Source organism: Gnatocerus cornutus, chromosome 1 (genome assembly GCF_029298725.1).
Source record: "Gnatocerus cornutus isolate USDA-ARS CGAHR chromosome 1, icGnaCorn1.1, whole genome shotgun sequence".
Taxonomy (NCBI): Eukaryota; Metazoa; Arthropoda; class Insecta; order Coleoptera; family Tenebrionidae; genus Gnatocerus; species Gnatocerus cornutus.
Window position 1 is genome coordinate 29,836,751 of NC_142233.1, and position 15,105 is coordinate 29,851,855.

At 33.9% G+C, this 15,105-nt stretch overlaps 1 protein-coding gene and 1 pseudogene across 2 annotated transcripts in view; one reads left to right on the forward strand and one right to left on the reverse strand.

Moving 5' to 3' along the window:
* TfAP-2 (transcription factor AP-2) overlaps positions 1 to 15,105 on the forward strand; it is a 68,849-nt gene that overhangs the window by 23,707 nt on the left and 30,037 nt on the right. The window contains exon 1 of one of the 2 annotated variants that reach the window (XM_088039335.1): positions 5,211 to 5,602. The exons of the other annotated variant lie outside the window; for it this stretch is intronic. Coding sequence (XP_087895461.1) covers positions 5,543 to 5,602 — 60 coding nt within the window. The 5' untranslated portion in view covers positions 5,211 to 5,542. Of the gene's footprint in view, positions 1 to 5,210; positions 5,603 to 15,105 lie in introns of those variants that run through there. 2 annotated transcript variants of the gene reach the window in all.
* On the reverse strand, positions 858 to 3,794 carry LOC148181476 (dynein regulatory complex subunit 11-like; annotated as a pseudogene).

Sequence of the window (15,105 nt, forward strand, 5' to 3'; positions counted from 1 at the left end):
GAACATATGCAAATTGCCGGCCACTCTCATATCCATAGATAAACGCCTGCCATCAACAAAATAATTTAGTCCGCATTGAAGTTTACACCGCTTTGTATCCGAGTTAGGGTTCCAGTTGATAAATATTCCGATAAAGGGGTAATGTGGGGTTTAGATAAGTGCCCCGAGCATTGTTCCTGCTTTATAATGTTGATGTGAGCCTTCAGATACCTACTACTCGGAAGAATTTGGGATCTTACGAGATCCTCCACAGAGGAAATTATCTGTACTAATCCCATCCTTTAGCCTCCGTCACCTTCGTTACTAATATACAGGGCGATCACATTCTTTGAAGCAAGAACTTACACAAAGCCGCCAACGAAATGAGTATTAGGGAGAGAACTCTGGATTGTTATTGAGGCCCGAGGCTTGTTTGCAAACTGAACTGCAGCCGCCGATTCGCATCACATGCGCTTCTGATTGATTTCCCTTGTTCGGAATTTCTTAGTGCTCATTACAAAGCCTCTGATGGATCGATAACACTATATAATACAACGAAACGAAATACAATACAACAATAAACGATTTGCTTTTGCTACTTTTTCTTGTTGCTTTCTTGCAGCACTCGTGTTTCATGTAATCATTGATCAGAAAAAACATCACCCGGTATATCACATTCAAGGAATTCTTAAAATTTGAGGAAAGTGCTAAGCTACTTCAAGTTTCTGACAAAATTTCTGTTTCGGCCTCTTTTATACTGCTCCGACCGAAATTTTTGCTGAGAACATTTTTTAACAGTACAATATCCAAAAGCTACAACATAAAAAACACAATTTCAAGACTTTATTTTCAGTTAACACGACACAACACAAAACGACTCATTTTTTCTTTTTACCCTTAGCTTCTTGCTCCCTAATCTTATCATAATACTTATTTAACCTCTTCCGCTCTCTCATCAGTGGAGTCTTCATGTACAATTTGAGGAACTTCTTATACTCTTTAATACTAATGGGTTCAATTCCCAGAAAATGTTCGTACAACTCTGATTGAGCTAAAGGTTTGTAGCTCAACTGGATGATTCTGTCCGCTGTCAAAACTTTTTGCACAATTTCTTTTATAACAGGAAGAGGGTAGAACACTGTCAGTTTTGCTAAACATGACAGATTGATATTGCGATCAATACCAGGATAGGGCATTAGGAGTTCTCTCCAGTACATGTAGATGCTTCCGTAGTCGGGCCGCGGAATTAATATGATCTAAAATCAAAGACTTCAGATGCAAAATTAAATTCACACGTGCGCACATTGTCGAAAACTTTCTTCATCTTTCCTGGCTTTCCCAACCACGGGCGGCCACTGATGCCAAAAACCAAAACTCTATCTTCAGGCTTGATCGTTTTTACAATGCCTTTTTGGAGCTTCTTTCCAATTCTCTGTGGTTCAAAACGCTTCTCGTCTCTTGGAACTTTCTTGTAAAAGATTTTCTCAACCGCCTCAAAGAAGATAATCGACGGTTGTAGAAGACGCGACATTTTATTAATTAAATGAAGCAACATTTTCAAACCCTGAAACCTCTTATTAGTTCAACAAATCTACAAAAACTAGCTCAACTTTTTTTCCGGGATATTTTCCTCCGGTTATCTCCGGTGATAGATCAAACAAGACACTCTGACTCTCTGTGAAAACAGCATTTGCAAGAAGATGCTTTCCAGTTTGTCTAGGTCCCATCAACAGCACTGATCGTGGTTTCTTCATTTTTTCAGAACTGAGAGGGGTAATGCAGTTCATTTGGACAGCCTGGCGAACATCCCCTAAAGTTGCTGGTGGGTCAAAATGTTGTTTTCTAAACTCCCAGTTATTGTAGCTGAAGTCTCCGTAATACTCATTGAGGGTGTGTTTTTCGTACGGGTGTATAATTCCGTTGTCTACCAGTTCTTGGAAAAGATCTTCAGTGGTTCTATTGGCGGTCGGATCTTTCTTCCCTTTGTGTTTCTTTTTTTTCTTGCGTTTCTTCTTCTTCCTCTTTGCCTTGTACTTCCTACCTTTTGCTCTGGCCCGATCTTTAAGCAGTGCTTGGTTGAGTTGCTCCAACTCTAGTCTAAAAACAGAAATAATGTTTAATGATACGTCAGATCTTTACCTCATCATTTCATCAACAATCTTGCGAAGTTCCAGTTGCATTTCGTAACACTTTTCTTCATGAATTATATCCATGTAGTGTTTCTCATCGGGATTGTCTTCATCCTTCCTATCATCAAAAATCTCGTGGTACTCTTTCATAGTTTTATCGTACTCTTCAGTTTCAAGTTTAGTTTCGTATTCCATTTCAAAGTCCCATGGTTTCAACTTCTTCTTTTTTTTTCGAAGCTTCTCTTGTTTGGCTTTCTGCTTTTCTTTCCGCTTTAGTTGGGCTTTTAAAAGCTTCTGTTTTTCTTTCTCAGCCTTAAGTTTCTCTTTCGTTTTTCCTTGATCCTTCGCCTTTTCTTTTCTTTTTCTGTCAACTTCATCGATCCATTCTTTCGGTGTTAATGTGTCACCTCGAACAACCAAAACCGTTCCTCCTTTTTCCTCAACAGGGATCTTGTCAAAATTTTTGACCTGTGTGTACCACTGATGAAACCACTCTCTTATTTCGTCACTAATGTCTTCCATCAGCCCCGGACCAATGACTCTAAAAACTCTCGCTCGTTCCTTCAAATTTGCTTCGATGAACTCTTTGATTCTTGCATCTCTGATGTCTCTACGATGCTGCAGATCTTCTTCGAGCTTCTCAAATTCCGCTTTGGATCTCCAGTTTGGTTCGTACATTCCAATAAGAAAGCGTCGATGCATTTCCTTTCTTTTAACGAGTTGACGAGCGCAGTGTCCCCGCCAGAGTTTCTCGATCTGAAGACACGCTGCCGTTTGTGTTTCTTCGTCTGGTGGTGGTTCCGGTTTGAAACCTGCACGAATTTTTTTGCTGTATTCGTGCGCGGAGTTTTTTACATTGAAATATTGCCGCGCTTGTCTACCACGTTCGCTGGTTTGAATCAGAACGACGACTGAAGAGATTTTGGCTTTTCGTTCTTGCTCTTTTAGCTCTTCTTCAGTGAGGACTTTGACTTCCGGTGCGTACTTCTTCGGTTTCTTTCTGAAAAGGTTTGATTAAAGAGGTTTGGATAAAAATGTGACACACTTGGTCTTTTTGTCTTGTTCTTTAGGAAGAGATGTCTTGGAGTTAGTCTCCACGTTGACTTCGAGGTTTTCGGTTTCGACTTTTTCTGTTTCTACCGGTGGAGGCGTGAAGATGCGCTCTCCATTCTAAAAACGAAACTGTTTTTTGCATTGTTGAAGTGGATATAAGAGACTTTGATTTTGCTCCACAGTTCTTCCACGGTGTAGTGTCGGAGGTAGTACAAGATTGGATCTAGAATCTCCACGTCGTGTGGAATCAACTTCAGCTCAATTAAAGCACCGTCGATGTAGTGGTACTCTGAAATATCGATGTTTCTTAGCTCTTCATTAAAATCGTGCAAGCGGACAATGGCGGTGTCCATGAGTTTTCTGACAAGAATTCGTTTTTGTGGCTAAAAGAACGTGTCAAAGTGGAGGAAGGAAAGTGAAAATGAATACTTGAGCCATTTGGTCTAAAATTAGTCCGAGATCTTGTACAAGAAGGGAGTACTTTGCATACATGCCCCCGATGGTATGGCTGGCAACATTTCTGTTTTTTAGTTTCTTATCCGTTGCTGCTGTAAAAATGGCGTCTTTGGCAAGAAGAGCTTCGAGGGCTTCTCTGGTGCCAGCCCACCACTTCGAGTACAGCTCGTACGACATTAGGTACTGTTAATTTAACAATTTATGGAGACTCATAATAATAAATTTAGCGCTGACACTGCCAAACTGTCATGACAAATGGTTATACAGGTGGTCTAGAATGCAGTGTCTATAACAGTTTCGCCGGTTATCTCGAGTCTATCTGGGAAATAACATTTAAATCTCGCAGTGCTTGCGGCCTCTAGTGCCAACATAAAAACTTTCCTACGGTATTTTTTCTTCAGCTGACCGTGATAAAGAGCGTATGATGGTATTTTAATTCTTCATTTTTTCGGTGCTCCTTCATCCTACACTGTTATACAGACATGTTGATCAAGGAATTCTTCTTCGGGCCGTTCGAAACAATGGGTAGTCGGCCATGTTGACTACTCAAGAAGCCATATTTTGTCCTCGGGCAAGCCAAGTTGGACGCCCACGACATGTACCTGATCACAGAGATCAAGCCGCGCATTCCGGTATATTCACCGCGATCACTTGACCTGCACAGGGCCGGACCCGAACAATTGTCGTTAATTATTTCAAGTCTACAAAAAATTCAGCCCGTGCGGTAATTTTGGAAAAACACGCTTTATGGGTCGTTGATGCATTGCAAAGAAAATTGACGCTTTTATGGAGCTACTTAACGATCACACTGTAAAATCAATCATCGCCATTGTGAAGTCGTAAAATCAAAATGTTCGTAAAGAGCTGACAGGTTATGGAATCCAGAATTTCTTAATAGCGCACAGATGTCAATGAATCATTTAAGGTAATAAGGTATGAAATGACAAAGTTATGGCGCAAGTTTGGGCATATTACTGATTTATGGTTATGGATCCACTTAGCGCTGTTGTGGGTGTAATAAAAATGTAATGCTAAAATTACTCTTTTTTTAAATTAAAAATACCAGCTGAGCATTTATAAAGCGATTAGGGGTTGTGTACGAAATATAACGCAGCGTCATTTTTCAATTGTTTTGCAGTGTTACCAAAATATGAAAAAAATCTTTCTCTGACGGATTTCAGGGAACATGTAGTTTTGTGTGTGGTAAAACATTGTAATTAATTGTGCCTTTCGTGATGGATCTTGTAAAATTATGTAATATGGTGGAGGTTGGTTCGCTCTAGTTGTGTTCGATGTTGTGAGATATTCAGCGATATCGAGCGGGTGGATATAGTTAAGATGTTTTTAATTGTCGGTTGTGGGTCCCTGTTGTGTTTAATTATAACGTGTTTGTGTGTAATTGTGGTCGGCGTGATAAATGCAGGGCCTCCCCCTAGATCCGGCCCTGGAGGTAAACTATTCCTTCCCTATAAGTTATGAGGAGATGCATAGTACGGCGTACACCCACAGAGCACAGCACGGCGAAGTAAATCAAAAGATGAAATTGCAGGTTTGTAATCACGGTCGCCTATGGCACGTAACTTGGTGAGCCAATCGCTGAGCCGGCATCTCTCGCTCTGGCCAATGGCCGCCAGTCTTACCCCCGGCCTACTCCGGCACTAGCCAAAGGACTCTTCACATCTACTATCACACACACAGTGCCTGGAAACCTGCCTAAAACCAACAATCGACGATCAAGTATGTCCTGATCCGACGGCCGGTCCAAGTGTGCTGTGCTCGATCAACACGGCCAACCGCGATCTGTGATATCGTTTTTATTGATAACGAATTGTTGATGTGATCGGGCGCATGCGTCCTTTTTGAGTGATAAGCGCGACTTATTGTGGGTGATTTTTGCGTCAATTTTGTGCATTTTGGATTATGGAATGATGTCACGGTTCTATCTTAATTCCAACTCGTCGCTAGCGAATTACCAACAATACGAAGTAAGTCACGATAGAAATTATTTTAAATTATAGTGAAAAAATCACGGGAGGGTTCCAGCTGTCACGTGACGACCCAGACACGCTCGTTCTTCCCCTATAATTAAAGAAAAACATCGTCATGTGCACTGACATTTCCTTTTACTAATCATAACTTTTTCGTTAGTCATTTTAATAGGCTGATGATGGTATAAAAAATATTAGTCATGTCCAGGGCAATTTTCTGGAATTAATTTTATGTAAAAATATGCTAATAAAAAAAAGAAAAAATTGTATGTTCTGAGGTATGGATATAACCACCAAAGAACACCTGTTGTTGTCCGGTGAACGTTGTTGAGAGGCTGAAAGCTAATTATCTACATTCCACCCGACCTCATCAATTAAATATGAGCCAGAACACATTCTACACGGTTATTGTTGCTCTTGTAAATGCCTATCATAACTACCAAATGCTACCTACCTACCCAACATCCATAATATCTAAGCTATGTTATGCAACACAAAAAATGAGTTGTTAAACATCATCAGAGCAAATGGGGTTATAACGATCCACATACCTGTCAAACAATCAGTTAAAAATAGTGTCAACATTCTTGCTAATCGAGCCTACTTTTGTCCAAACACACCTCCAAAATCGCATAAATCCATTCCGAAATCGATTTGAATTTTTATTGACCAATACCAATTTTTAATTAAATTTCAGATCGAAACGTGTTATTTATTGTTGCTCTGAATTAGAAATATAGAATTTAAATCAACCAGTACCATCCCGTCATGAATAAATTAAATTAGTAGAAAACAGAATTCAATAATTTTATCGCTGTCATGATTTATAATGTGTACAAAGAGTTGTGTCAACAAATTACGATTTTATGTAGTACATATTCCGCGGTGTGTACTTAGAATTATTGTTATTATCTCTACAAGAACGTGGTTGTAAGATAATAAGGAGAAATTGTTACATGTTCGATGTTATAGGCTGTCAACAACGAAATTTGAAATGGAAATCAAATCAAACATTATTGCAACCTCATTGCTTGAGGCTTACACTCGGTCGTAAATTCTTCATCATAAATACGATTTTAACACGCTGAACTGTATAAATCATTTTCTAATCAAATATTAGACGTATAGCACCCACATTCATATACAACCTAATAAATTAGATGCTTAGCTGTTGGTTGTTAAGCAGACGAAATGTGCGCGCAAAATTCTGTCAGGTGGAACTGATTTTTATTTTCTTATTTTAAATTTATCTTTGCTTCCGATTTTATTTTTGTAATTTGTAGTATTAGCGGGTTTTAAAAACCATTTTATATGTACGTACCTTTGGTACCTACATACTTTAGATACAATTATTTTTCCTCGTGTTATTATTATTATTTAGTAATAATTAGCTACAAAATGATTTTTATTTTATTTTTTTGACATATTTCTCTGTCTGTTATATTTCCAATATTTTCTGCTGTAGAATTATACATTATCGTATTAGTACAACAAATTTAATTAAATTACAACTACAATTACAATAAAATATTTGTTCGTTATGTTTTATAAATATTGTATGGTAGTTTATAGTTCTCCTTTTTTTTATTCCATAATTTCGACACATTGGGAGAACAATTTAATTAAAAAAAATATATTTGCATGTCTTTTGAATTATATTTTTATTTCGGTATGTCTTGTCAATAAATTAAAAAAAAATATTTTACTTATAATCCAAGTATTTCTATCGTTTCATCATTTCTGGCAACATAATTTTAAACATTGTACCATAAAAATCTTTAAAATTATAAAAAGTTTAGCAAGAATAAATTCTGTCTTCATTTGGCCCGAATATTTGATTTTTAAAGTTTTATGATGGAAATCTGTGTATAAATATAAAATACCTTTGTGCGATTTTATTAGACTAATATTGATCACAGTGAAGCCACTTTTATTCCTAAATCAAAACCAATCGTGCGCATAAAGTAAAAACTTTTTTAGAACTTCTAAAATTTACCATTTCTGCTATGAGCTATGAAAGTCATCGAAATTATTTCAAGACTTCCGATTGCTTTTATTCTAAGAAATCAACTGTAAATAATTATGAAACTTCAAGAAATGAAGATTCTAGAAACGTAGGGAATATCATTTATATTCGAATAATCTAAAATAAAACGGCTTAAAAAGAAAAATCTAAAACTAACAATTTTCAACGTAATTTCATAAGAACAGCAAAACTTGCAGTCTACTGTTCGTATCGCAGAAATCTAAAATATTGTTTGTTGTGACATTAAAATTGCCAGATTTACAACCCCCAACATATTTTTTTAGAAGTTTCTTTTTTATGCTGAAAATAAAAATTCACAATATTTGTCTCTTATGTTTTATAAGTTTGCAATTTGATCCAGTTAATCAGCTGCTTTAAATTAGTAACCTCCCTAAATTTAGTTGCTGTGGCGTTAAAAATCACAGAGTTACAAGCTTTAATTTTTTTTTTACTTTTGGTGCATCTTTACAATAAAATTTTTAAAAATTGTCTTGTTTTAGATAGGTAGTTACAATTTTACAATTTGCCACAGTTAATAAAAATTACCAACCTCCCCAAATTTTCGTTTGAATTATAAGTGTTGCAGCTCTTGAGACAATTGTTTCGAGATTTTAGGTTCATGCTCAAGAGACAGAAATCTGCGAATCCAAGAAATTGAAAAATTTAAAACACAGAAACATATATGTTAAATTCCTGATCAATCTCATATAATGTAAGAAATCTGAAAATTGGAAGTATTTAACTGAGAAATCTGAGAATCTGAGCAATTTAATTATTTGAAAACATTTAATTGATTTATAATATTGCCTAAAATGTTTACATATTATATTTTTACGGTTTATGTACTTACTGGAAATCTATAAATTAAATATAAAATAAATTTCCTTTTTTAAGTTACTTTATTTGATTTTGTAGGTAATTTAGTGGCCCTATAAGACTGTCATTACTATCAACACCTGTCTGAACTCGACGACGCTCAAAAAACGGTTTTTATCGTACAAAAGACAGTCGAAGCCCTTAGGGAAAAGCAACAGACAACGGCGATAATTTTTTAAGAAAGAACAAGCTGCTGTCTACACAGACCACCCTTCCAATGGTAAAAATATAATTTTTGAGAAAACACAATTTATTATTTACTCTTGTCACTTGTGGCGAACTAGACATCTGTTTTAAGTCGATTTAAAAATTTAGCAAATTGCAAGATTTAATCGTTAATTAAAACAGCAGCAGGAGATAGGTAATCTTTTCGAAAACTGTGGTTTGCATTACATTTCCCGAGCCAAATTATACGAGCAGACCACACCAATATGTCAAAAAGCACAAAGCTGCAATTACCCTTCATTAGCAATTCAGTTTCCCCATATTCTTATAATTATCTTGATATTACATAAAAATCGTTCTACAAAACACAAAGTAAAAATATCCTCTATACCGTAATTATTTTAATAGCAAGTTAGCCGTAGGTAACACTACAAAAGATCAATAAGCTATAAGAGTGCAGGTGTGAATTTAGAACGGGCGGTCAATTAACCAATCAAGATAAGACATTGTCCGATCAAAATATCTCCAAATAAACACTCAATTAATTAAATTACATAACGTTAATAAAGGAGAAAATAAGTTTTTTAATAATCACCGCATCAGTCGGATTTAATTGATATGAATCATTATAACGGTCAAATAAATGTGATTTTTATTCATGAATAAACGATAAGTCATTGCTTCCCGACTTATAAAAGGAACTGAAGTCGTACGAAAGTGGCCGTAATCATATGTTATCGTCGTTCACGTATCCATTTAGTTGATGTTAAAGCTACTGACGAGCCATTGAGGCGACCCACGTCATGTTTTATTCATACCATCATGGGCGCGGATATTCGTTAAATATAGCTTGAATTATCCAGAGACAGAATTTTATGGTTCTGGACCAAATCGGGAATTCTTGGTCCGGTGCGTCACGGCCGGACTGTAATTATCAAAACAACCCAGAGCTTTCAAATTCCGACACCCCCAATCATTTTGCAATTTGTTATACCTAATTATTAAATAACTTGTTTCAGATTTTGTTTGATAAAATTTCCTGGGAAATTACAGTCATTTTGGGCCGACTAATAGCTATCATTACGCAAAATTCTGAAGAATTTACGAGAGTGTTAAGGGAATTTTCGTATTTCTCTGAAATTTCGCGTGATTTATGAGCGGGTGTGAGCATGGGTGAAAAATAAATCACACACTATCAGATAACATCTTGATTTCTAAATCATGTTGCATTGAAAGAGAAAGGATTTAAACGTACTAAAATGATAATTATTTTAATTATGACGCCGCGAATCGTTTCCAATTTCACGCACTGGTTATCGACCTGCAATTCGCATATTTTAGGCAAGATCTGCTATTAAAGTGTCGTTTTAATTGTTTTGGTTGTTAGCCGTAATCACACAAGAAATAAGCACTTTGTCGGCATGTTGTTATTATGTGATCCAGAGAATTTATTTTAAAATTACATGCACTTCAAAGGATTTACGTGCATCAACTTGAAAGAAATTAAAACTGATTTTATATCGGTACAAGTCTCACAATAAGAAGCAAAAACATTAACATGGTTTTGTTACATTATTATAAATTATAAACTAACTCGAACTTTATTTTATTTTAATACGAACACATTACATTTCAGTTGGTAAACTAAAAAAATCCCCAAAAATGCTTTGTTAAATAACAAGGTTTTCTGACATTTTAACTTTACTTTCATAAATGTCTCAATAAACTTTCTAAAAATGTCTAATCAGCAATGTAATTAGTAATTACTGTTTTATTATAATTACACATTTACAGATATCGTTTTCATAATAGCAGTCATTAAATTGCTGGTCTAAACAAATAGAATCAGATAATGAATTATGTATGAATGAATAAAAATTTCTTTGAAATGTATTATTTTATGCACACATTCTGGGAAATATTTTTCCTCGTTTCTCATTAAATTTAATAGATACAAATTGGGTAGGCATTTTAATTTACACAATTTCAAATTAATTTTGCCGGTAATTTCCTTTGCATTATAAATTCAGTTAATAAACAAGTTGATTCAAAAGAGGAATATCTTGTAAGCCTACAAACTGACAGAATTAGAAACCACCAAAGACGTTAATCAAAAGTGAAAGAATTTTTTTAGTTTGTCCTAAAATATATTTTTTTTAAATTTATTTCTGCGTCTTGAAAAATGTAGTAATTAAAGTGTTTGCAAATTTTTGTCAAATATAAAATACATTTTTGATTTCTCCTTAATCAATTTTAAATTTATTTCTGCGTCTTGAAAAATGTAGTAATTAAAGTGTTTGCAAATTTTTGTCAAATATAAAATACATTTTAGATCTCTTCTTAATCAATTTTTGTCTCTTTTCGTTTGATATAATTTTAGAATTTAGCACGATTTTAAAACAACTCAAAAATAATCATTTTTCTTAATTTCAGTATATATGTATACAGGGTCCGGCAACACTTGTGTCCACCCCCAAAATCATCTTTAATTTTAAAGATAAAATTTTCAAAATTTGCATACGCTCACAGTTAACAAAACTCTAGAAGCTGACGCAAAAATTTGTTTTTTATCACTGATAGTTTTGGCGTCGCGACGCCTTAACAATGTAATTTTTAGGTAATTGTGAGGGTTTGTGATATCAACCCCTAATTTATTTTTTTTTCAATACAAATATGTTTAAAATATCTCAGTTGTGATTTTAGATTCAATGTAAATTGTCTTCAAAATTTGAGAAAAAAATGCTGTTTTATCAAGTTAGTTTCCAATTTCATTATGTCAAAACTGCTAACTACGTTTACACCCATCTGTCAACATCTTGTGTCACAAATGACATCTATCTTTTGGCTCGCTTTAGATTGTAACAAAAGTCTTACTTGGTGAAATTGTCACTTTGTCTAAGTTAATTAACGATTTCTGGTGTTCATAAAGTGCAACATGCCAGTGTTAATCAAAATTAACCTTTATAAAAGTGAATGAAGTGACTTGTGAAATTTTGGTGTAAACGTAGTTTGCCACTGCGCCGTCATAATTTTGAAAACTAACTTGATAAAGCAGCGTTTTTTTCTCAAATTTTAAACACAATTTGTATTTGATTTAAAACAAAAACTGAAATATTTGTGTTACAGTTATGTCGAAAAAAATTTGAATTCGCGAATATTTTTGCAAAAACTCAAAAATCGCGTAAAATTATACTTCTTGGGCGTCGCGACGCCCAACATACCGTGGTAAAAAACAAATTTTTTTTGTCAGCTTCTAGAGCTTCGTCAACTGTGAGCGTATGCAAATTTTCAAAATTTTGTCTTTAAAATTAAAGGCGATTTTGGGGGTGGACACAAGTGTTGCCGGACCCTGTATACATACAATTACCAATTTCAAGTTAAAATATCTATTTAAAAATTTTTTGATGGTCTTTAAAACTGAAATACAAATTTTTGTGCTTTCTGTTCTATGTAAGTATGATATTAAAATTCGACGCGATTTTTCAACCACCGAAAAGTCGTAACTTGCCTAAATTTTATAGCTGTAAGGTTAAACTTAGCGCAATTACAGATTTTAATCGAAATTATAAGAAAATTTGGATCTACTGTAAACAGGACTATTTTTATTTTATGTTTATTCTGCTCTATAATTTTGAAATTTGGCACAGCTTAAGAGCAACCCTGAAACAGCAAATTCCTTAAATTTACTGCTGCAGGTTTCAAATTATCAGAATTACTAGAATTACAGATTTTAGTTACACATAAATATAAAAAAAATCAATTTCTACTAATAAAGTGCTCATTTTATATAATTTTATATAATAATTGTAAAATACATGACACTTCACCAAATTCTTCAATTTGCCGATTTCGTTTAGAGTCTAAAAGTGTGTTTGAAATGACAAATATCTTAAGAAAGCATTCTGAACAAAACTGCAGTTGCAGAATTCAATTTATTGCCAAAAAAATTGAAAATTAGTTTACGAAAGAGTACCTATGCAATATTTGTTTTAAATTGGGAGAAACAATTGTTTAATGCATGTGAATAGACAAATTTTATTCATTCAAAATCATTTTAACCAAACTATTCTTTTGTGGATAAAATTCGTCTTTATTTAATTACACCATAAACAATTATTTAGGCTAAAAAATGAAAATGTTTAAGTTTTGTTGTGAAGTGATAATAAAAACTTGACCACATCTCACTTCTTGTTATTTAAATGATCAAAATCGGGAATTGAAAATGTAAAAAAAAAATTGTTCCTAAAACATCAATTTTTAAAATTTCTCTTATTAATCTCACGTTTTTTCCAAACCCAAATTAAAAGCGAATCAAAAATAGCAAGCTCGCCAAATTTCGTAATTAAAGCGTTAAAACAACGAACAGATTTTAATAAAACTGTAAATATCTATTTCAGCCTAAAAATGAGGATTTTAGCCTCGCCATCAATAGAAATTTTATACATTTTCCTTTCCGTTGTTCGAAACAAATTCAATTGGAATAAAAAAAGAGAACTTGAAATATTGATGTATTTTTTGTAACGAGTTAAAAATTCATTACAGTCTTCCTGGGAGGTAAAATATTAATAATGAAAATCAATCAATACAAAGTATCTACACCTAGATATTATGCAAACTACCTCTCCAAGAAGTGGTTAGCCTTGCTGTAGCTACAGATCAAGATAATAATGCAGCTATCATCCGCAAGATGTCCATAGTAGCAGATGCTGCTGTACCAACATCTGACAATTTCCCTAACGTTCTTGTAGGTGGCGCCCAAGCATGCAGACTCGCTGAGCTTCCTGAAAATCCTGAAAACCAGATTTACAGTTGTAACAGACCTAACTCTTCCACTTAAGGGAAATGGAAATTTATAACACGTCCCCTTAAGTGGTCTATGCTAATTTATTATAATCCTTAATGCCCATAAAAATCAGAAAAAAAATGCGCTTTTTAGTGATGATTGATGACCTATAGTCTCATTTGTCAATTTGAAACAACAAAAATATAAAACGGACATTCACAGTTAATTCCACAGACAGGTTACAAAACCATGCTTCAAAATCGTGAATCAGTAGAATTACTGTAATTTCGCAATTATGTTACAGGTGCTCTGATATAGAATCTTTCACTCTAAATAGGTGTGTTATGAAGTTGACACAGAGTAAGATGTAATCACAACATGTCACGGTAAATTGCTAATTGCCGAGGTTTGAAATGAGAAAAATCGAGGATGTGTAATTTTTATTTTTTTATGAAAAAAAAAAACGCGACATTTTTCCAATCAAAACGTCAATGGCTTGACGAAGTCGTCGTACAACTTGAGACATCCTGTATAATTAATTAAGTCGATGTCCAGTCTACTTGTGGCGTGTAGAAAGATAAGGGCTATTTTCCCAAAACTCTCGCTGGCTGTATGTAAATTCGCGTGTATAATTCCAAGCTCAAAAGCATTAATTAACTTTGACAGCGTTTCTACGTCGTAATTCTTATTATCAAAATAATTAGATGCGTTTCTGAGAAGCAAACGGTGATGATAACTCAGAAAAAGCCGCTCGATAGTGTATGATAGCACCTCTTATGCATCGTTCTATTCACAAGCTTATCGCCCTCAACCTTATGGATATTCCAATTTCCTAAAATGCTTCACTTTTCAGAGTTGTGCTAGATTTTTTTACTTGGGTGATAACGAATGACGACTTTTTTTAAAAAAGGTTTACGGTGTTTGGTTTATATTCATGCGGACATCCATCAACATGACGTTACACTTTTCAGAGTTATCACATTACTAATTACTTGTAGTCTTATAACTGTACAATTATTGTATATGCACTTGCAACTATCATAAATCTAGGAAGAATTCATATTTCAGGTTTATGATTTTACAACTACAGGCTATTAAACTTCTATATAGTAGGTATACACGCGACATCGTAACTTGTTTGACTTTTACATGGTTTCAGACATTTAGATTCAGATTTCTTATTTAAGCAGCTGTATTAACTTATTTATCCACGCGTGCACTTCTGTATCCCCACGTGAGGTAAACACATAAAAAAAGCTAGTTCAGATCAATAGTTAATATGTAATTAATTATTATAATATTTCACAACATTGTCAGCGCATCCATAAAATTTTATAATTAACGTAAAATTATTAATATCAAAAATAGATGTGCGTAATAAATTCACCAGGCGGGCTAATTAACTATTTTCGAGTTTAATTAAATTAAAATGAAAATGAATTATTGATATTTTAGAATAAAATTTATAAAGCTATTTTTTACAAAGACGTTTAAAGCTAAATTTTATTAATAAAATGTTTTATTTTTCATGTCTACAGAAATCAATCATTTATCTTATAAAAAGCATTCAGCTAAAGGGTATAGATAATAATTCAGGAAAATAAAAATAATAGTTTTACAATTTATAAAATATATAGGAAATCTAATGAT